The sequence below is a fragment of the Cupressus sempervirens genome, chromosome 10 (genome assembly GCF_028749045.1).
Source record: "Cupressus sempervirens isolate cs-2001-9-10 chromosome 10, ASM2874904v1, whole genome shotgun sequence".
In the NCBI taxonomy this organism is placed as follows: domain Eukaryota; kingdom Viridiplantae; phylum Streptophyta; class Pinopsida; order Cupressales; family Cupressaceae; genus Cupressus; species Cupressus sempervirens.
The window spans coordinates 35,670,955-35,695,255 of NC_143127.1; the positions used below are offsets into that span (position 1 = coordinate 35,670,955).

Sequence of the window (24,301 nt, forward strand, 5' to 3'; positions counted from 1 at the left end):
AGGTACTGGCAGCAAGGAAGGCACACGATACGGTCTGCACAGGAAACAAAGCGAAAGGGTCTAATAAAAGTTGCAGCAGTACGGAGTGAAAGTGTTATTGATGGACAGAAGGGGCAGTTGACGGAGTCCATGGTACGGGGCTTCGGGAACAAACTGGGCGATATGGAGATGACACAGAACAAGCGTAGCAAGTTTCCACTCGGACAGTGGGTGTTGTACGACGATCGAAATGAGATCAAACCAGGCAAGTTCAAAATTAAATGGGTCGGGCCGTACCAGATGAGGGAAGTAAGCAATAACAGAGCAATAAAACAGTGGATGCTAGACCGAAAGGAAGTATTCGATGTAGTGAAGAGGTCGAAGTTGAATGTCTGCAATGAAAGAAGTAACGCACCCCCATGGACGAATAGCTGAGAGAAGACTGTAAGTACTGTATATATGTAAATATTGTACATAATTGTTCCAGGAGTGAGATTTATAAATTTTAAAAAAAAAAAAAAGAAAAAAAAAAAAAAAGAGAGAAGTGAAGTAAAGCACCGTACGGTTTCTGGAAAGCACCGTATGGATTTTGAAGTGCCGTACGGTTTTCCAGAAGTGAAGTACGGATTTTGAAACTAAAGTACAGATTTTGAAGAGCACCGTACGGTTTTCCAGAACTAAAGTATGGATTTTGAAGAGCACCGTATAGTTTCCATCAGCAACGTACGGATTTCATGTTACCGTACGGATTTCCATCAGCAAGGTACGCATTTTGTGTTTCCGTATGGTTTTCCATAGCAAGGTACGGATTTTATGTTGCCGTACGGTTTTCCATTGGCGAGACAATCCAAATTGCAGTAGGGTTTTTTAAGAATGTACGGATTTTATGTTGTAGTACGGTTTTTAAGGCCACCGTACGGATTTCATTACCACCGTACGGATTTTATTGCAACTGTACGGATTTCATTGTTATCATACGGATTTCATAGTAAGGGGCATTGTACGGTTTCCACAAGCACCGTACGGATTTCACAGTAAAAAAAGATTGTCGTATGGTTCTCAATGTTTGAAGAATGGTGTACGGCTTTTTAAGATAAATTAATTGTACGGGCTCTCAAGAGGCTGCTGTACGGATTTTTGGAGGAAGATACCGTACGGCTTGTTATAAGCTTGTGTTTCGTACGGATTTTAAAGCACATATATTAGCATACGGATTTTAGAGCCATTTCTTGTACGGATTTGTAAAGAAAAGCAGCGTACGGAAATTGCAGCTAGGAATGCGAGGTGATTGTACGGATTTTCCAAGCATATCATGTGTAGGGATTTGGATTGCAAGATTACAAATTTTGAAGAGGGGTTTTTGTGTACGGATTTCATCACAGAAGGGTGACAGGAGGTTTTGTGTAAAAAAAAAAACGTCGACAAATCGAGAATGCTCAGAATGAGTATCAGATGATACCATAGGGAAGAGGAAGAATCAGCGATTGCCAGAAAGAGTGTAGAATCGGCAGAAAATGACAGAAATGGTGTGTTCCGTGCAGTTTTGTGTGGGTTTCACAGTGCTAAATTGGTGTTGGCGACGAGGGGCGCTGCCCCTCGACCCCGCCGGGGGCGTTGCCCCCTGGACCCCCAGTCGTTGCGGATATCAACCGTGGGAGTCTGACCAATGAGAAGATTTGGAGCTGCGGCAGGCATGGAGTGTCTGTGTATCAGAGGCACTGAGAGTAGGTGTTGGCCATGAGGCTGTCTTGGTGGATGTGTAGAGAGCTCGGGAGGAGCTGATCATCCAGTTGGAGGCAGTGCAGCGACACTTGGTTCAGTGTACTCGGCATTGGAAGGCAGAAAGCGGCACAGGTGGCTATCAGGGTCAGATGTCAGATTGGCTAAGGTGACAATGTTGGGTCAGTCATTATATTTTGGTTGTTGATTTGTCTCAGAGATTTTGTAATAGTCGTCGGGAGACGACTTTTCTTTTTTGGGGGGAATGATGTCGTCGGTAGAAATTGTGTATCGGCCGACGGGTCCCTTCGGAAAGGAAATTGTGTATTGGCCGACGGGTTCCTTCGGGAAAGTTCTTGTTATGTAGCCGACGGTGAATAGTTTGTAGCGGACATGATGTATCTGGCCGACGGATACCTTTGGGAAGGTTCGTCGGAAAGTATTTATAACCCCTTCAGGAAGCATTGTATTCATCTTATCATGATCATTATCATATGAGAAAAGCATAATGTACTGTTGGCATATGCGAATAATAATAAGAGTTCTGCTGGTTGCTGTTCATGTTCGTATTCTTTGTTTGTGTGCGTTGCTTAATTAATCCACACGGTAAACAATTGCATCTACATGTTAATATACTATTAAATAAATAAATGTGTGTAGTGTTAATAAATGTTTTGTATTAGTGACTAGGTTGTAGATTAGTTGTTATGATGTTCCCTGTTGGTATTTAACTATTTTTGGAACTTTGTATGTGAAAACAATGCTTTATGAGTGAATGCTATACGCTAGTATAGTTTACAATTATCATTTCTTTGCAATATGTTGTATCTGCATTTCTGTATGTTTGCTCTATCTGATGGATTGACTTCACAGTTATTATATTTAAAAACATTGAAGCTATCATATTTTATTAAAATAATTTCTAAGCCCAAAAAGGTTGTCATTTGAACAACTAAAAATGTTTATGAAAAGTGATTCTGGAAGTTACTGGTTAATATCTTTTATTTCCTCGCATAATCAATTATTATTTATTATGTTGTAGTTTTCAACGATAAAGAGCCCAAGTTGGCTCTACTGGCTATGCTGATGAAGTGAGAATTTATTTGGATTTTTGGAATATTTAGTTTTTTTGATTTTTTACACACTAAAAAATTCAAAAAATTAACAAAGAAGTTGTAATCATGCAAAGTCTAAAATTTGTAAGAATCTCAATGGTGAAATTATATTTTTCCTTATTATCAACCAATTTACAAACATAAGTAAAGAACCTGATTATATTGCTGGTCGTTTAGCAGCAAGAATCCACCATAGACATTGACGTCAACCTCTTTATATGCTATCCACGAATTGCAGATGTCTGGCACTGCTGTCAGCTTGCAATGCCAACCTCCACTCTCAATTTCAGATCGTAGTCTTCCAAGAAATGGCTGCTATAGTCACGCCGGTGTAGAAATGTGACACCAAGAAATGGAGTTAAAACCTCAAGGAGCAGGCGCCAACTGTGGCGTTAGAACATCAGGGGTGTTGGAAAGAATAAATGCCTGTTATGGCATTAGAACTCCATCCGCGGGCCCTGGGAAATTGCCCAAACTGCAACACCAGTCTCTGATTCCGCAATGCTGCCAATGTTATTGATTGCCAAGGTAAAATCACCTAAATTTGCAATGATTCCTGATGGCCTTTGAATCATAGTGAAAATTGTAGGAAGGCTGTAGCAATTCTTCACAAATTGGATCTCCAAAATGGGTGCCCTAATCAGAACTCCCAAACTCCCGAATTCTTCACCACATAAATGCTTCTCAACCGCAGTAGCAACAGTAAGAGGAAGCACCAATTTTCAGACTTCAAAATCTAAATTCAAATCTACTATACTGCACCAATGGATTGAATGCACAATTCAGTCTTCAAACCCTTAGGGCTTGTTTGGTTGCTGGCATAGGAACTAGAAATTAGAATTGAAAATGGAATGGGAATGGGAATGGAAAATTGCAATTCCAATCCCGGTTGGTTCACCTGGAATTTGATTGGGAATATGTAATCCCTTATTTGGTTTTACAAAAATGGAATTGGAATTGGAAAAATGTTTAGATTCAGATTCAACAAATTACTTACAAATTCTGGAGGCAGGGCACCCCAAACTTGAAATCACCGGCTATGGGCTTTGAATTTAAGAACTGTTCATGCTGCAGCAGAATGGTTACTAGTGGTATTCCAAACCTCGACCCTTTCATCACCGAGTTCCACCCACACAGAGTCAAAAGGCTTCCACAGAAGGATGGATGAGAATGTGCAGCTAAGGCTTCCACTCTGTCACCAAGAGTCCTCTTCCTTGTGTGTGCTCCACAAAGCCTTGTGGTAACTCAGCAACCTTTTGGCGGAGAAGAGCGCACAAAAATGGGGCCTCACTTTCTTCTGATCCCAGTGCCAAGGAAGCTAGATCTTGTTTGGTGAGAATACATTCACTGCCAGAGGAGACTACTACCACAGAATGGGGCTGCTGCAAATGAAGACTAGTGGTCATTTTCCGGTGGCAAAGTCAGATTGGACATCTGAATCCCAACAAGAAGCATGGATCGTCCTTGGATTGCTTCCAAATAGTGCAAGTATTTACCTTCGAGTTCCACGGAAGTATTGAAAGCTGTCAACCAATTGCTCTGTAAGCACATGTTCCACCACTCTGCCACAATAATGTGCACTTCCTTATTTTTGTTTACTTGCAGGTTCATCTGGGCTGAAAAGGTTGAAAAGTAGATGTGCGCAGAGGGGGAGCCAGCTGGCAGTGCGGTCAGGTCTTGGCCAATCTCAGTATTATGACCTTTAAGGAATGTTGTACTTGCAGCCAAGGTGATGACGAAATATATGGTGGGAATGTCCAGTTTGGCAGGCATGGGAGAAACCCAATGGTGCGTCATATCATGGATTACAAAATCAGGTTGACGCCTTTGCAACATGGCCTCAAATTGTTTCTCTCACTTGTCCATGGCTTCAAGAAGTAGAGCAAATGTGCTTCCAAGTTTCAAGTTTGCAATTGACTGAACGCCTTCGTGGAGTCCCATCTATGGAGGGCAATAGAAGCTCCAATAGATCGATATCAAATAAGATTGGGCAGCTAGTGAACTCAAACCAGCAACAGATCTAAAAACATTATCAAATAATAAAAAGTCAAAATAGGAATAGGAATAAGAATATCCTATTCCAATAACTATTTTTTTGGGAATAGACATATGCTCATTTTGGGGCCAAAATGGGAATGCACATTCCTATTCCCAGTTTCGACTTGGCGTACCAAATGGAGAATACAAAACAAATTCTAATTTTCAATTCCTATTCTAGTCGTATTTGAGCAACCAAAAGGGCCCTTAGAGAATATCAAAGCAATAACAAATAATTGGATGATCAATTCTCACAATTGGAGTCATTTTTATAATCATATTTGTGCAAATTAGCTTTTACTTCACGTTCATTACTTAATAGGCTTCATCTTAACAATTCCATTTTATAACATGAAGTAATATAAAGTGCCTTATAATAATGAAAGCCTCATTAATAACTTAATAAAATATGAACTCCATGAATAATATGCACAATCAACTGTAGATGACGACCAATCAACTGGGTCACCACTGCACTGCCAAAAATAGCAATCACCCATAGTTAGACTTACTATAAGTAGCAACTCTGCCTCAGAGACCCTCAAAACTCACTGTCAACTCACGAGGGTTGCGATGATGAACTGACCAATCCTGGCTATGGTAACCTACTAGATCGGGGATGTTACACAAGATCAGAAGTTTCCCAAAAGAATTGATGGTGAAGTTATATTGCGTTTACATATTAATATAGAATTAAATAATTAATGAATATGTGGTGTTAATAAATGTTTTGTATTAGTGACTAGCTTGTAGGGTAGTTGTTGCGATGTTTCTTGTTGGTATTTAACTATTGTGGAAGTTTGTATGTGAAAACAATGCTTTATAAGTGAATTCTATTGACTTTTAGCCTATTATGATGATTCTAATATAATTTATGATTGTCATTTCTTTGCAATATGGTGTATTTGCATTTCTGTATGTTTTCTCTATCATTTTTACAGCTTAGATAGCCATAGTGATCTGATGGATTGACTTCCCAGTTATTATATTTAATAAAATTGAGACCATCATATTTTATTAAAATAATTTCAAAGCTCAAAAAGGTTGTCTGGAAGTTGCTGCTTAATTTCTTTTATTTTCTTGCATAAACAATTATTATTTATTATGTTGTAGTTTTCAACTAGAACAAGTGGCTGTCAGTATCAGAAAATGAAATTACATAGACCTTTCAGATTGGAACTTTGGTTCCCACGTTTTGTCCTTTTCTGAAATTTGTATTTATAATGTTTATTTGTTTGTGAAGATGCTTACCTTTCTTTTATAATATCAAGTCTCCATTTTTGTGCAACTTGTTAAATCTATATTTATGAAAAGTTTGCTATCATACAATTTTGGAGATTCCTAAAGTTTTGTTGTTGCTTTTCATGGTGTTTATATGTTAAAGTATAGTTGGAGGAGTCATTTTGCATCTTTCACCTTTGAATAATTTATTAATTAATATTTGTATATACAAGTTCAAGCAGGACAGTTGTTCACTTTAAATCTCCAAGCTAGATGGCTTGTTAAATTAATAAATACATAATGATTTATTTCCCTGAATGGGTTAACACTGAAATGTTTTTTGCCTTGCAGGATTTCCCATTATGTTGACCTTTTTGTTTTCTCAATATACCTGCAAAGTCTTTCATGAATACTGTAAGAGCGCATAGTATTTTACTGCACAAGAATCAGCCTTCCAGATGCAAAATGGATATGAGGAAAAGCAAGTGAATGTTTTCTTATGTAGTGGTAGTGTATAGTATAAATATTAGCTATATCTACAGAAGAGAACTGTTCTGGCTGTGAAATGATAAGCTGTCATATGCAGACTCTATAGAAGATCTGACTTCCTGATTGTCAATTTGTGGTAGCTGTGTAGAAGTGCAAATGATGGCTTCATGCATTATCTTTGAGGAAGTGATTCAAGAATTGTCAGATATTATAGGTTTATCTCCCAGTGCAACAGACCCACTAGTGTCTGAAATTATCAAGGACTCTTTCACTCTTGCAATCAAGCCTTCTATTACTGCAACCAGTAGTGTCTGTGAATTGCTTGAATGCCCCATTTGCACCATATTTATGTATCCTCCCATTTACCAGGTTCGATGAGTCATCTGCAATTGCTACTATAGCATTAATATTTTGTTTATTAATTTTTATCTGGCATATATTTTTTATCACATAATTGTTTTAGGTTTTCACTAGCCACTGTGTTTTAATGAAGTCCTTCAGGAATTGCCATATGAAGGTTTAATATTTTAATTCTTGAACTGTATTTTGAATCTAAGACTATCATGGAAGAATGTTCACAATTTGTTTACATTTATATTAGTTTGACTTTGTATGGATATGTATGTCTACTGCACATGAATTTTGACAGCATGGAAAATATTGAATCCACAATACCCTTTTAGATGAAAACACAAAAAAACATACAATCCTTGTTGATCAGAATGAGAATAGTACTCCTCAGTATCATTGAACACCTAGATTCTGGTTAAATAAGGCCGAATTTGTTGTTTCAAGATTTATATTTTGCCCATATACCACTAGCAAATTTATTGTTGTATCACATCTGTGAATAACAATCTGAATATATGAAGCCAATTTGTTTCTTGTGCATGTGTATATCACTGGGATTATATCTGCAGAAGAGTACAGGTCATTTATCAATTTCGATGCATGAGTTCTTCCATTGAATGAGACTATATATGAATTGAATCACCGATTCATGATCGGTTGTCTCTCTCCAATATCAAATGGAATACAAAAGGGTTTAGTTAGTAATTACTGACTAATCTGTTTTGTATGTATCAGGTTTGTTAGTAAGTACTAACCGACCATTGTTTAGCAAGGATTGATCTAAATGTCAATCATATTTCCAGCAATAACATTTGATATTTATTTGTGTAGGTCTCAAGTTCATCTAAGTAAAATCTATGGTCTGTACTTAGGATTCAATATAGATATACATATGTGAATATATATAAGACATATATTTACATATGTATATACAATTTGATCTCTGTAATCTGACCATAGCTACACCATCTTCAACAAAATTCCTTGCAAGAATGCTCTTCAAATTGAATTGGAGATTCATGATTATTGTTCTATCTGGTTAGAGAATCCAATATGAAATTTTCTCATGGTAACTGTTTTTTGGCATATGTTTGCCTCATGGTTTTATGGACTTAAACCTGATTTGCTTGCACTTGGTACTTCGTGTTATCGAGTTATGTTGTTTGGTAAATCATTCATAAACTCTTATTTGAAAAGAGTCAAATATGATAAAATAGCATCCCTTCAATATTTATACCATTGTTTCTATCAAAGATGTTAAGTTTTAATTACCCCTTTCATCATAGACCTTACTGATAAGATTAGGTTTATACAAAAGATATTAGGGCCTTATTCTACCCTTGTATAATATACCTTAACGATAAGAATAATTAATGCACTAGGATAAGTATTTTATGCTTGCATTTTCATCTTAGTGGTAGTGGATTTAAATATCTACCTTATTAACATCACTGTTTTAGGAGTGAGTTGCATTAATAGATTTTATGTGGCAGGCCTAAGCCCATAGGCAAGCTCCTTATTGTTTTCCTCATGATTTAATGGACTTAAAGTTGATTTTCTTGCATTTGGTACTACATGTCAACTAGATTTTTTTTTAGGCATGATTGCTCTTCAATGAACTTGACTAGAATAAAATATAACGAAACAGCATTCCTTGAATATTATATCATTGTTCATATCAAAGAGGTTAAGGTATACTTCTCCCTTGTATCATAGACTTTAACAATAAGAATTTTTAGAATGTATTAGGATAAGCATATATGCTTGCACCCACATCTTGTCAGGAACTTGTTTAAAAATCAGAATTTATATGGCAGGCATAAATCCTTTGTAGGTTCCCCCTTAATTTGTCAATGGCAGCTTGAACTATCATTGTCTTTAGCTCATAGCTTGAGAATGTCTTACATAATACATCTAAGTACAAGATCCATTTGTGCATTGTGACTTTGTTTTTAGATAGGAGAACTGCCTGAAAGAGATGTACAATACCATAAACCAATCACTTAGCTTATAGGAAATGATAGGATGAAGCACCAATTCTAAGGGTTAATGAACAAGTATTAGAGGTGGGCATTTCTGCCCTCTAGCTCTGTAGTGGGCTTCTCTCCCATTAGTGGAAATGTTTGTTCTCCATATGTAGCGTGGTTTTATCACACAGATTATTTTAATTTCAGTTTGGTGAAAAAGATTAAAGCAACGAAGTTGATATGTTGAACCAATGTGTCTAATTACTATTGAAGTGGAAAGAAAGGCTAGTCATGTATATTATTGTATACATATGACCAAAATAATACAATGGTAATCAAAAGTACCATCAATAGTAATAACAGTGAAACAAGTTTTGATAACATTTTTCACCAAGAAAGCGATGAGAGGGTTTATGAGAAGAAGAAAAAAGTAGTAGAGTGAACCCTGAAGAATTAGAAGGCACTGGAAATATGCATGTGTTCAAATTTATAACAGAGCAAGATGTCTCTCATATAAGAGAAAGCAATTCAACGTAGAGAAGAGGTGGTGCATCCTGTAGTTGATTGTATCATTAGGGGAATCTATTTTGTTATCAACAATTGTATTTTGATCAATGAGTCAAAGCAATATCTGTTGCCCGAATTCAATTAAAAGGAGTTTGCAGAATTCATCCTTGGAGGCATCATTGGTAGACTCCTAAATGCCAAGCTTTCAGAAACTCTCGGGTATGATGAAAAGTGTTCAAATTGGGTGAGGAATATTGGAGAAAGTAGTATTTTCTCTATTTTGAACCTTGGATCTAGTAAGTTAAGTTGGTTTGGGAACTGTCTTCACGTTTAAACACTTGTCTTTGTGGTCTACTAGTCTAGACTCTTAACAACTACTCTGTCAACCACAAGGTATTTAACATCCCTACTATCTCCATAATAAAATCAGCCAGGTTTAGTTGAACTGTAATGAATAACTTCTTAATTCTATCTCTCTTCTAGAAATGAAGTCAAGCATTTCATATTGGGGTGGGGGATGAAAATATCCCAAAATAGTGAAAGAGGTAGCAACATTCCCCATAAACTCCCCTCATGAGAGATTTATCATATCCATCAAAGTACAACATGTGTGGGCACAAGCTGTTAAAGAGGGCAATACAAAATGATGATATCAATACTTATGTAGATAATCTAGACAAATAATAATGCCATGCAAATATTGTGTAATACTCTACCCTCTTTTGGTGAAATTAAAAAAACCAAAAATTACTTGTTATCTGACAAAACAATTCTCATAATTTCTTTCACATCAACTATTCCTTACAGATAAGATAAGATAAGATAAATTTATTAATGTTCAATATGAGACCACCAAAAGGGTCTAAGGGACTGAAAGCATACAACCAAGGAGACCCAAGAAGTGGAACACCCAACGGTGTTCGGGAAAGAGCTAAACAAGAACCAAAAACAAACATGGAAGCATGAGTAAACAGAAACCATTGAGGCAAGGACTAGGAGTTCTTCCTTGGCGGAAAGAAGTCCTGAACATAAGGGTACAATGCAGGACGATAAGAACTTTAGTCCACCTCAGATAATTGTTGGAGGGGTGTCACTGTCTAGTGGTACTTGTGCAGGGTCTCATGGACCTAGAGTGGCAGGTGAAAAGAGTATTGGACAACTGCTTCATACCTTGGGCAAGAGGCAAGGACAAGAAGAACGTAGTGATAAGCTGATTTGAGGCCTGGCTTTGCGGGAAATGAAGTTGTAAAGTGCGATCACGGAGTTGCGTAGCCTCCCAGAGGTAGAGCGCGAGAGACCTCAGATTTGTGTATCTAAAGAAAGTAGAGAGGGACCGATGCTCCCTAAACATACAATAGTATCTCTTTTTGATCTTGTAGTAGATGGGGCACCAAAAAATGTAGTGAGTTTGCTTTTTCGCCTCTGCCAAGGTACATAGTTGACAAATTTGGTTCACCCTATCAATGTGGTGATCTATTTGAATTCAAAGCCTATGGGAACCAACACAAAAGGAAACCCAAGGAGATGTGCAAGGCATGGCTCTAGTGTCGAAGCAGGTAACCAGGTAGCATAATCATCCCATCATGGATCTCCAAAAAGTGCTCAACATAGCACGCCATCCATGGACGTAACCCTTGCAAGGGATTATTCTAGGTTGTGATAACGTATTGTCTATAAATATCAAGTCTTACATGCTCGTTTAGCTCTTTTCGTGAAGGAAGGAGGTGAGTGGGAGTGTCTAATGAAAACTGGAAGGGAGGATGTTGTCGTTCTTGATCTCAATTGATCTCAAAAGAGTGGTGGCCTGAGAGTACTAGCAATGAGCCTTGGCGTCAGTGTCCGAGTCAACAACAACAACAGAGGAACAATAGGCGAGGTAGAGTAGTGGTGGTGACCATCAACGAAGTCTGCAAAACCATAAAGACAGTGAAGAAACCGGATTAAATCAAAGATAGCTCCCAATCTAAAAGGACGAGACAAACTTAACCAAAGTAATACCATGCAGGGTGGATCGATGGCATCTAATGATACACAGGAGGAAAAGTGTTTGAACTCATTGATTGAGGCCCAGTCTGAGTCTAGAAGAGAGGGGCCCACACCACAAAACCATGAAGCATAGCCGGTCTAACTAAGGAGTCCAGGAGGGACCACTTAGATGTAGTGTCCTGAAAGTGATCCCTGAAGCACTCCCTCTCTAGCATCGCAAGGGATCCCAACCCTTTGCTAACCCTGAGCTTAATCACAGATCTCAAGTTGAAGTGAGGTCCAGAGAACTTCACCCTGACATAAGATTAAGGGTAAGCAATCTTAATCTCTTGGCCCTAAAAATAGAGTGAAGATGAGAGGTCTTCAAACAGTTGAAGACCATGACTTGAGTCTTACCTAGGTTCATCACAAGTTGGCGTATGTTGCAAAAAGATGCTAGGTCATCGAGAAGCCTTTGAAGGCCCTTTGGAGAGGAGGCCATAAGAACCACATCATTTGTGAAGAGAAGGATGGAGATCATAATTTGTTGTAAGTAGAAACCATCACTGGTGAATGCAGAGTCTTCGAGGAAGACCTCGAGCTCATCAATATAGATGTCGAACAAGGTGGGCCAGAAAGGGCAGCTCTGCTTCACACCTATGGTGCTTTGGATAGGATTGGAGAAACCCTCCGCAGTCCTGAATTTGCCAACTGTAGTCTCATAGAGCCCTATAATAGCTGTCAGTAAAGTCTCAGAAATGCTAATGTCCTTAAGTCTCAGTAAAAGGGCCACCTATGGGATGGAATGAAAGGTCTTATGGAAATCCATAAAATAACAATAGACTTTTGTCAAGCGGTGATGGGCCTCCTCAATAATAGCCCGCAGTGTCAAGCTATGGTCCATGGTCGGATAATTTGTCTAGAAACTAGCCTAACCCTTGGCCTGACAAAGTTTCTTGTCAAGCTCTCTGGTTAATATAGTGTTCAATGTTGTGGCATAAAGTTTAGCAATGTTGTGCCCAATCATGATGGTCTTGTAATTGCTAGGGTTTGAAGCCCTCTTGGTCTTATGTATCAAACATATCATGTGCATCGACCAAGAATTAGCAAAAGCTAGTACACACTACCCTGTTGAAGAGTGTGGGAAGGGAGCTCAAGAACGAGATACTGAGCTTAGCCTGGAATCCCTCCTCGTCTGTGACCCTGCTATATCTCATGGATTTGATAGCCTCATAAATGTTGGAGGGAGTGAATAATTAACAATGGGGAGGTGGGGTGAGGTGGATAGAGAGTTGGGTGGGGATATCAGAGAGAGTGGAGGTATGTGAGGTGAGGGAGCAGAGGTCAAGGGTGGAAGGCTAGGGGTGGCGAGGGAACAATGTGCACCATAAAAGCTTGGGATTGTAGATAAGCGTGTCACAATGAGATCTACATTGAAATGCAATGAGCAACTATTTCTTGTAACAAAGAAAATGGTGATAACAAAGAAAACTGAGTTTAAGAGGGGGAGTGGGTAGCAAAAGCATAGCGTAAGGAGCATTGGAAGGTTTTACAGTCACCATAATACTACTGGTTCATAGGATAGGTGCTCCAACATTTAGAACTAGGAGAGGAGGGGGTGGTGTGGTGAGGAATGGAGAGATATGTTGATTCCCAAATCGTAGCAACCAAAAGGTCGAACATGGAAGAATCTTGGCTATGATCAGTGAAGCGATCAAGGGGAGGAGCTGTCTAAGATGGAGGACAAAGAGGTCGCAGTTGCTCTTAGTGAAGTGGAAAAGGGTGTAGGGACATGTCGTAGCAGATGGGGGATGAGCAAGCGGGAGAGGCAAGGAGTGGGGGGAAAATAGAACGATGAGGCTAAGGAGGGCATGATTAGCCAACGGGAGGTGGGAGATAGTGAATCTATGGATGAAGGGCATGAAGGAAGCATAGGTAAGGGCATAGTCAACAATTCTTGCACCACTGCAATGAGGCTAGCAAGTAAAGAGCTCAAAGCCACAGAAGCATGAGAGGCCATTCAAAATGACCAACCTAGAAGACTCAAAAGCTAGATAAGGTGATGACCATAGTAGGAGAGAGGCCTGTGACAATCCTTAGAGAGGCGTTGGAGACCCATGTTGGCAGGATTAGTCTCCTTAGTACAAGTCAAGTCGGAACTACGGTCATGAAGAGGAGTCTGGAGATCCCTAGTACATGCATTGAAGTCCCCTAAAATGATAATATCACCCATAGCTGTGAACTTGGAGATGCACTTGTGCAAGACCATAAAAGGGTCCCCGTCCTCGACATTGTGTAAGGCTTAAGATGAAGAGGCCGACATAAAGTAGCAAACAATCACGAAGATATTGCTGTGATGATGACTCGCACGACCAATGAAAGCCCACAAAAACCTAGCAGAGGTGTCAAAATGAATCACCGAGGTAGAGACGAAAAGACCATTTCTAATCAAGAAAGCAACTCCCCTAGAACTCCGAACACTACCAGAAGCATGAGCCTTGTCTCTGCACTAGTATCTGACATACCTATGAAGAGGTCGAGTAGGAATCTCGTGCGTCTCAGTAACAACCAGAATACCAGCTGAACTCATTGCATCCCGAAAAAGAACATGCAAGGACCATAAAGAGCCATTGCTATTCTTGTAGTTGACAAGTAGAGAGCCAGTAGAGAGCTTGCACTTGCCCAACTGTTGGAGAGACCGTCATTTGGCCTTTAGGGCTGATTTTGGTTCCCAACCACTAGGAGTGTCACGAATAACCGCTTTAAGGTTTCGGATAACCGCCCATGTCTTGCTGCGACTTGCTTTCGCAACAAGACTCTTGGCCTATTTCAATTTAGCCACCTGTGATCTTGTGCAATCCTCATCAAGAATAATCTTAGTTGGAAGAGGGAATAACTTCCTCTTTGCCCTAAGGGCCCGTTTGGTTGCGAGGATAGAATTTGACAATTGGGAATTTCTATTCTAGAATTGAATTTTTTCCTCTGTTTGGTTAGACAAAATATAAATGAGAATTAGACAAGCCACACCAATCCCATGCTCTAGTTCACAAAGAATTTGGATGCTAGAGTTCTTCTCGTTACATTCACCAGACATTCACTTTGAATGCATTCCATACAGCCTTCTAGAAGGTGATCCAACTCTAGACTCGAACATCAATCCCATAGTGTTCAAGTGCATGCAAGGCAACATGAACGGTTGGGGACTTGAACAACTGATCCACTGACTCAATGTCCTCCCCAAGGACAATCATCCTCTGGTTTGCTGCATGATCTAACACTCGTTCTTTCTATGGGTTTGAGATGTTGTGAATAAACCGGACATCCCTCAAGCTCTGTTGTGGACACAATCCACTGCGGTTTTCTCAATTTATCATCACTTTCAAAATAGTTTGATTCCGATCCTATTTGTCATTTGGTTCTTTTTTTTTAAAACTACTGTAAACCCATGTCTTTAGCTTCTCTGACTCTATTCTTATTAATCTGCAAACTCTAATTTTGTGATGGATTTGTTTTCCAGCAAAAGGGTGGGATTGTGGAAAAATGTCCAAAATCATGACAATCCTAGGCCTTTTTGCGCTGAAATCAACCGATTTACCATCGACAATAATGGGAACAAGCAGATTCATCAACTAGTATGCCAAATGGTTGTTGTGAAGAATGTATCGTGGGTGATTGCCAAAACTTAGCAAAAATGTCTCCTTATAGATCTTGAAAATAATTTTGTCAGTATCATCAATTTGAATCGGATATGAAAACATTATCAAATAAGAAAAAGCAAAAATGGGAATAGGACTAGCTATTCCAATAATAGTTTTTTTTTTTGGAATGGACATATGCTCATTTTAGGGGCAAAATGGGAATATGTATTCCTATTCTGAATTCTGATTTGGTGACCCAAACAAAGAATACAATACATATTCTAATTTCCTATTCCTATTTTGGTTTTATTCCAGCAACAAAACGGGTCCCAAGGGCTTGAAGCCTATTAGATAGGAAGAGAAAACTAGAGGTAAAGGGTGTTATTCAGGCCGAGCCAACACCTTTCTAATGTAATATTAATGATTTGTAATTGATCACCAAGGAAGGAATAATTGGTTGAAGTGGGATCCACAAGAGAAGTAGGAAGGCCTCAAACCTACAAATTGAATTCTCTGTAAAAACCCACCCTGGCTTTTGATTTGAATATTGATGCACAATCTAATATTTGCAATATTTAAATGTTTTGTAATTTATTTTTTATTTTCCCATGTTGATATGTGATAAAAATTTCAAGAAATATGACATGAGGATAAAAATCAGACTACAACTAAATTGATATTTGGGACAATCATAAATCAGAAGTACATATTATTAAAAAGCACCTAGATTGCAAATAAATTTGATAACTGAGCCACCAAATTGCCCCCTTATTGTTCACGTTGGTTTCTCACTGCCAATACCTAGCCGCAAACAATAATTGTCATTTAGCTATTTGCAGAAGGCTATGAAGAATCACATGTGAGGCCTGGGCTGAGATGTGGCTCCCAATTACCACCACACGACAACTATGTTGGATCAAAGGTTCAGCAAATGCTAACACTAGCTGCCCTAGTTCAAACACAGGGCTCTGATTGCTAAAAGAAGTGACTTCCAACTTTCCCAACTCAAAAATCAGACTCCAATATACCGTCATCCAGTCTTTTTATGCAAACCACCCTTATTTCCAACCAGATTCGTAAACCTTTCTTTATTAATTCAGTGAGCAAAACCAATGTAGAATCTCAGCATAAAACGTCAACCTTCCACACCAGATATCTCCAAGCCACAGTAGACACAGTAAGGAAAATATCTAACCAATAACAAATCCACTATACTTCAGCAGTGGAATGAAAACACTTCTCAGCTATAGTGATGAACAATAGAGAAGTTGGGCAATCTTAGCTATACCTCAGCAGCTAAATTACAAGTGCAATTCTCAGAATTTCCAACCCTTATACATCAGCAAGGGCATACAGTTCAGAGCCCAGGAAAAAGCCACAAAGGTACAAAATCAAATATATAATCAAGCGTGCTTTTCCCAATGAAATGAGCTCTCATTTATAAGCTTTTGTTAGCCAACGTTTCCTTAAAACTCCACTTCAGAAATTGTGGAAGTTTCCCAAAAGAACTCAACACTAGAAACTTCCCAACGCACTTTTTTAGAAATATCTCTTAAAGTCATTTTTATAATATTATAAACATTATTTATAATAATGCAACTTAACGATTAATGAATAAAGAAGAGCTCATGCAATTATTAACTTGATTAATTGCAGGTGACGACCAACTACCAAGCCACCCACTGCACTGCCAAAAGTAGCAACTACTAAAAATAGTAAATCCACAACTGAGACCCCTGTTGTGAGGTTCTCACATCATCGCCCCAAAATTTTGGGGACCCCCCCCCTTTGTTTTTTATCGCCTTAGTGAATTTTTTTGCAAAAGTTTTAATTTGGAAATTTTACGCTTTGGACGCCTTTGGGCCGGGAGGGATGTGGTTGGATTTCTTTTTTCACCCGGTCTTAACTTGATTTTCCGGAACTTGTAATTTTATCCTTAGGCCAAGCAAATTTCAAAGACAACATTTTCAATGGCTACAACAATATTCGGCAGGATAAATTTACAAAAATTTTGGGACTTAGACGGATTTTGGAAATTGAAAACAATTGTATAGACTTGAATATTTTCAAAATGAATTTTATTTAGATTTAATTGTTTTGGAAAATCTTGAATTTTTTAAATGAAAAGGAAAATTTTGTGATAGTGAAATTAAATTGGAAAAATCAATTTTAAATGCTAGAAAAGTGATTTATTTTGGTAAAAAATAAAAAATTGTATTGCAAAATTGAAGGTGGGCTTAATTACAAAATTTTGCATTAAATTGGTTAAAATCGCCTTGAAGATTTAAAAAATATTAAAAGAGATTGGTAATTTAAAATTGAAAATCAATTTTAGCTTGCTAAATCCGATTTTAATGATATTTTAACTACCAAAATGTTATTAAATGAAAATTTTAACATCTCCAAGGCTTTCTTAATTGTATTTTGCAATTTTTGGTCACAACCAGCAATTAAAGGAGCAAATTTCACTATAGGCAAAATAAATTTTAGCATGGCATTTAAATTTGGGCCATTAATAAAACAATAATTTAGTTTTTCTCTCCTACATGGCTAGTCGGCCAGCTTGAGGGAGCAAGGGGATTGTGGTATAAGAGGGCTCCCCCCCTCTCTCATCTCCTCATTCCATCTTAGCTTTCTTCTATGTTTGGCAATTTTTCTTGTAGAGGTAGCTTTCAGCCTTGGCGATTTTCCTTGAAGCAGATTTTCATTGTTTGGCATCATTTTCCTTCTTCCATTAGGGCTGCAATTTCTGCCCTAGGCAATTTGTGGTAGATCTGAAACTTCTTGTTTGGCAATTTTTCAAAGACCAACTTTTATTGCTAAAAGCTACGAATTTCTGCCCTAAATTTGGGCGATTCTATTTGGAGAAGGAGACACATGATCAGAAGTCTGATTTTTGGCAAAGTTTGGTAGATTCAAGGAGGTCAAAGTTCTAATTTTGCTAGGGCATCACTATTTGCAAGGAGGCGTAAATTTTCTAAAGTTTGAACCGAATCCAAAAAGGGCCCGGCTATTGGTAAAAGAAAAAATTAAGGTAAAATTTGACTCATTTTCGGAGTGAAGATTGGTTTAAAGGCAGATTCCACTCCTTGTTCTTGCTTGGTTTCGTTTCCCTTATGTTCTTGCATTGATCATCCACCACTTCATCTTCCCATTGATAGGTTGAAGTTTGGAGAGATAAGTATAGATTTCATGATAGGACACTTGGCGAGGCAGAAATAAGCTAGACCACCCTAGGTTGAAGTTGGGAGATATAAGTGTAGTCCATCCTAAGATAACGAAGAGGTAGAAATAAGTGGTAGTCCCACCCCTAGGTTGGAGGTTGGAGATTGATAAGTGTAGAGATAGGACTTGGTGAGGCAGAAATAAGTTAGATTCCATCTATAGAAAGAAGGTTGGAGATTGATAAGGGTAATCCATATCACTTAGAATGAAGGGGCAGAGATAAGTGTTTAGGATGGTAGATGTTAGTGCAAGCAAGAACTCAAAGGGAACGAACATCGAAAAGGACAAGGAAGACATGATGCCTACGACCACTTTCTTCTTGAAAGTAAGGCGAATAAGTGATACCAATATCGGCACAATAAACATGATACAGTTAAGGAACCGACTGAAGGAAAAACAATCCCCCATGGCAAAGAAAATGTACAAAATTGGAATTGTACACGCGGCGGCCTTCCCTCCTACCTTGCCTTGTCCAGAATTGGTAATGGAGTGTGCATCCTGGTTTGATTTGGTTAGTAAGTCCATTTTTGATGAAGGGAAGAGAGCGTTGGCCAACATTGGTGGACAAGTGGTCGAAGAAGCATTTAATATTCCCCAGTATAAAAGCATGACAGTGGTAATGATGGATTAGACGGCTAAGTTATATCAGAATAATCAGGAGGCTTAGTTCATTCATCTAAAGCAGAATTGGTTACACGAAGGCAAGAAGGGAGTCACCAAATCGTCAAAACTTACCAAGTCGAATTTCAAATCAGAGTATGGCGATCTCATTGTGCTTCTTAGCTGGATCATGGGCTTAGCTCAAGGTATGCAATTCGAAAACTAGATGTATTATTTTATTGATGAAATTGAAAATGGAAAGAGAAAGTTTTATTGGGCTACAATTATAAGCGAGAATTTAGAGTTGCAACTTAGGACCGTGAAAAATCAAAAGCAATTCTTTATGGGGTCTTACCTCTTTTATTTGATTTGGAGACGATGAAAGTTGAAAAGCGAATCTCTAGGAAGAGTGAATTTCAAGGAAGAGCAAATTTGGAGGAAGTGATTTGAAAATATATGAGGCTAGAGGCCAAGAAGATAATACAAGTGGACAAGGGGCCGCGGTAGAGATGAGGTCTGATTCAGAATCAAGTGGATGCAGTGATAGCACCAAGTACTCCCCTCTCTTGGAGAACCAACATGGACATGATGTGATAGTCACAAGTGAAGAAGAAGATAGGCCAATTGATATCGAGGAGATAAGCCAGGCGCCTGAGGCCGTTGGTGATGGTTTCCTAGTTGAACCAAATCCAGATTTGGGGAGATGCACTGCACCACTATGGTTAAGGCAAATGCTTATGCCAAGAGGCGAGGTGGTGACTGTTCGAACAATTGAAGATATCCAAGGATTGGTAGAAAAGGGTGATAGCAAGAACCAGAAACAAATTGCAAAAACAGTGGCAAAGGTAATCAAGAGTGATGATGACGGTCACCGAAAAGTTCAGATTGCTATACCAACGGTTAGCGAGGCATTGGATGAGATTGTAGCTCAGGAATATGAGATAGTTGAACATAACTTGGGAAGAATCACGGATGACATGGAATGTGAGGAGATCCAGGATGACACGGTTTCGATTAGAGAAAGGTTGAGGAAGGCAAACGGAAGGATTGTAAAAATGGAGGCCAAGAACAAATATTGGAGAGATTGCCAGCCTATCCAATAGTTGCACCAGACAGCCCTTCCTCAAGACAGTGGGAGCATCATAGAAGAGATATCGACTCAGTTACATGAAGTTAAGGATTGGATCCATGATACAATCCAAGATGGGCGAAATTTCTTGCCTTCCTTTATCTCGACGTTGAGGTCATTGGTGGCTATCAGAGATAAATTTAGAACATTTGAATGGGAGTGGAAGGATTTCCTTCTAGTCAAGGACTTGGCCATTCCCAGGTTATAGGCATTCATTGAGCTACCGAAGAAATATTTGGAAAGAGCCAAGTTGATAGATGAAGTAGGGTTGAGTATAGTGGAGTCTTGGTTTGTTGCCTTGACTATCAGATTGAGAATACTTGAAGAGGTACAGAATGAGGTTGCACAACACAGCCTAGGCGTTGCCACTTCCATTTCAACCATGATGAGTGATGTTGAGGCTGCGCTTGATTTTCAAGATATTAAAGAGGAGAACGTCAATGAGACAAAATTTGGATCAAGATTGGATGAGTTGGGGAAGGTTGCCATCAAGAAGAAACATTTGGGCACCCTTGCCTCCCTCAATGCCTTTATTGGATACGCAAAAGAATATGAGAAGGATCATGAGAAAACACTGCAAGTAGCGAGCAACATGATGAATTCAGTTGAGCTCAAGATGAAACATACACTTTGCCCTCCCACGAAGGAAGTCAACGACAAGCTAGCCAAGTTCATTGCTTTGGCTAAAAAGATTAAAGGGGTAGAACTATATTAGAAGATCATTTGATGTAAGCCCAAGTGGCGAATTCTCCTTCTTCTTAGGTAGGATAGGTGTTTGATTTTGATTGGCTATCATTTTGGTGCCTTCTCATTGGTTGCCACTTTTCCTTTTTTCATTGGTCCATTGATGAGGTGGTGTCTTCTCATTGGCCAGTGGGGTGGCAACCCTAACTAGGGTTTCTAGGATCCAATTTGGATTGCTGGTTTTGCCTCGTAATCTCTATGGTTGGTTGTAATTTTGGCCTCTATATAAGGCCATTTGCTCTCATTTGTAAAAGGTCGAAGAAAATTGTTGCTAAGATAATACCAAAATCACTTCTCTACCATTGTTGTGACTTGCATGGTGATTAAGAACATTTGGTGTTATTGCATGGTTTCTACTTCCAATAGTTAATGTTAGATTTCCTTTGAAGTTGTTAAAGTAGATTTCATTTTGAGAAAGTTGCTAAGTAAGAGTAGATGGATAATTGCATGGTGATATTAGTGGATGTTTGATAGGGATTTATAAACTAGGCCACTAGCATCCTAGCGACTTGTTAGGAAGCCTTGTGTGGTGAACTAGTCCCTTTCCCTTGAATCATTGCATCTATGGAGGTAAAGCCGCTCGTTAGCTTTCATTAAATTTGATCCTCGTCCATTTGCTAATCTTTCCATTCATAGGATTAGGAGTAGAGCAGTGAGTAGTTTAGTATTTGGAGCTTTGAGGAAGGAAGTAAGAAAAAACATCATTGGTAGACACACCCCCATCATCATCACCATCTACATTATCTGGCATTCGTATATTTTACAAACCCATTATCATCACCATCATCCCAAAACCCAAATTATCCTTGAATGAACAATGTAAGGCCGTCTACATGATTACCAACAAATCACATCGATAACTGAGATAGTATTCACAGGTGTACGGAACATTGGAGTTCTTCTCATGTCTTCATGAGTATTAACTTTTCAAGAGAGGAATTGAGTGCTTGATATCCCATATCAAGTGTTCAATTGCTATATGTTATGTAGTGGTAAAAAACTGACATCAACAACCCCCAAAACACCATGTCAACTCACGAGGGTTGCTATGGTGAATTGACTTGGCCAACTGCAGGAACCTGCTAAAAATGGGGACATTACATTCTCGAGCATGCCTCACACATTCATAATCAAACTTCCCTTGATAAGGAGGCCCATGTTTTAACTTTTTCCTCTATTTCAGACAAAAAGGGAAAGTGTTGAGCCACAATTTCACTTTGCTTATCTTTTATGGTATCAAGCTTGCCTAGTTGCCCAATGACGAAGTCCAAGTAGGACTTGACGTTGGCAATCTTTGCTGCAAAGTTGGTAGAAAACTGCCCAAAAGTGTAGTGTTGGAATCAGTCTGTTGTTTGAGTATCAGGATTGTTTCTAAGAGCGTCTGCATAGTCTCTCTCAAGTGTTGGTTATCAAATTTGAGCTTGCATAGGTGGTCGTAAATCCTTTGATATGTTAGAGATGGAGACCATGATTGGGGGATCTCTATAGAGGCCGACATATTGGATTGTAGAACCATCAGGAAGGGAATATCACTAGAGGCAAAACTCAAGCGTAAGCAAGTTTTGGGAGCCAACAAAATTGTAGCGGAAAATCACATAGGGAATCATTGCATTGGAAATTGGAGTCATGTGCTGGAATCACAGGCACAATCCAGCCGATAGAAGCACATTAAGACTAGCAGAAACACCAGTCGACAAACCAAAAACAAGCCACTGCAGAGATTAAACCGTAGTGGTGAGGTACCACTGTACAGAAGCTAGACCCGTAGAAATGAGGTAGCCAGGACGACAGTTGGTTAGAGCAAAATGACAATAAATGACAACCAGTAAAACTATAGTAGAACGGAAAGCCCGCTCCCGATAGGAAAAATAAGCATCAATACAGTGAAGCAATTACGAAGAAAGACAATTGCTAGGAATCGATGGAGAGAAAAAAAATGGTAGAAATACAATTGCCAAGAATTGATGGAGAGTAAAAAAACGAGAGAAACCCAATTGCCTCACACAACAAACACGAAGGGTAGATCGAGGAAGAGAAGGCGCCTAGTCATCATGGGAGGCATAGCGAGGAAGAGCAAGTGCACGAGATGCATGTCACTGAACAAAGTGGGAAACAATGTTGTTTGACAGGGAGGCCAAACAAGAAGGAACAAGAGTAAGAGTGTAAAAAACGAGAAGGCAGAAGCAAGACTAGGCACAAGCAATCGTGCACAGAGACTAGTAACGGGCAGTAGCAAGCACCGTCTTCACAAAAATGCCTTTAATTTTATAGTAGACAATTAATGCTATTGCAGTAGAGTTTTCTTAAATGATTAAATCAGAAAGTTGTTACAACTATACAACCACAATTTCACAGTAACTTGAAGGAGACAAAAGGACCCACTTGACAATCAAGACATATTTAAGAACCAACCTGACACATCTAATTTTACAAAGTTTGTAAACATTAACTTGAGTTTTTTGAGGCAATGTGATAGCACCTGCTTAATTGGATCACCTTCAAGGCTGAGCCATCTAGCGTTTGATTGACCAATTCTTGTTCTCACTTCTTTTCCTTAATCATAGCATCACCTGAACAACCCACAATCCTTTACCAACTCCTTTAATAGTTGCAAACAAGAACTGGAGAAATGTCATTTCCAGAATCTTCGGTGGACGAAGACTTTCATAACTATAATAATGACATAACTATGAATCGCCTAGTTCAAGACATTATGCTCTTGACACCAAAGCCACATTTAGATGGTTTCATTTGCGCTGACCTGTCCATTTTGATGTAGTTTGCTCCTTCAATTTGCACCACCAATTTTCATGTGGTTTGATTGCTGAGTCAAACTCATGCCTAGGAAACAATTGAGATGTTAGCGACTCATGGTAACTATTTTGCACTCCCAATGTTGTCATTTTTTAAAGCTTTTTGTTTTTCACCATGCATTCCATTCATCTTCCTAGAATCGTAAAAGCAACAATGGTTCCCGTGAGTTCCTCCTCCGCTATTGTCTTCCCTCTCACAACCCAATACATCTTCCTGTTGTGACTTGCCTATCGACCAACCTCAAATTTTGTCTCCTCTTTGTGATTCACAATTAGTTTGTGAGAAAAATCTAAGCATTCCTTGAGATGCATGTATTCTCAAGTCTATGTACACATGCACTAAAAATCAAATCATTTAGAGTGGAAAATGTCTGTTATTTTTTACTACAAACAACGGTAGCAATAAAGAACCAAAATCACCCAGGGAGCATCTTTCAACTCTGCAAACGATATTCTTTTGAAGAAGACAGTCCTTCAGAAGCACTTTCCCAATGCATGTGTCTGCAACCTTGTATTCACCCAACAAAGTTTGATATTTTCCTCCCCCTTATGTAATTTGGACATTACCTCTTTTATTCTCTGCCACCCCATTCCATCTTTTTTCTATTGCATGCCCCTTGTTTTTTCCCAGTCTTCAAATTCAGAATATTTTATCCATATGAGACAAAAAAACAATGTTTTACCAAACTCGAAGTATTTATATATAATACCTTGGTGAAAATTTATAATTAATCTAATTTAGTAGTTTAGGAAGTTTAGTATTTAATTAGATATTTCCCATTGTATTTTTGTAATGTCCACT

At 38.7% G+C, this 24,301-nt stretch overlaps 1 protein-coding gene across 3 annotated transcripts in view; it reads left to right on the forward strand.

Annotated features, from left to right (window-relative positions):
- Positions 1 to 24,301, forward strand: part of LOC149532437 (E3 ubiquitin-protein ligase DIS1-like) — a 69,905-nt gene that overhangs the window by 30,240 nt on the left and 15,364 nt on the right. For 2 of the 3 annotated variants that reach the window (XM_089803677.1, XM_089803676.1), the window contains exon 2: positions 6,423 to 6,929. The exons of the other annotated variant lie outside the window; for it this stretch is intronic. In XM_089803677.1, the coding sequence (XP_089659803.1) occupies positions 6,717 to 6,929 (213 nt within the window). In that variant the 5' untranslated portion in view covers positions 6,423 to 6,716. The remainder of the gene's footprint in view (positions 1 to 6,422; positions 6,930 to 24,301) is intronic. 3 annotated transcript variants of the gene reach the window in all.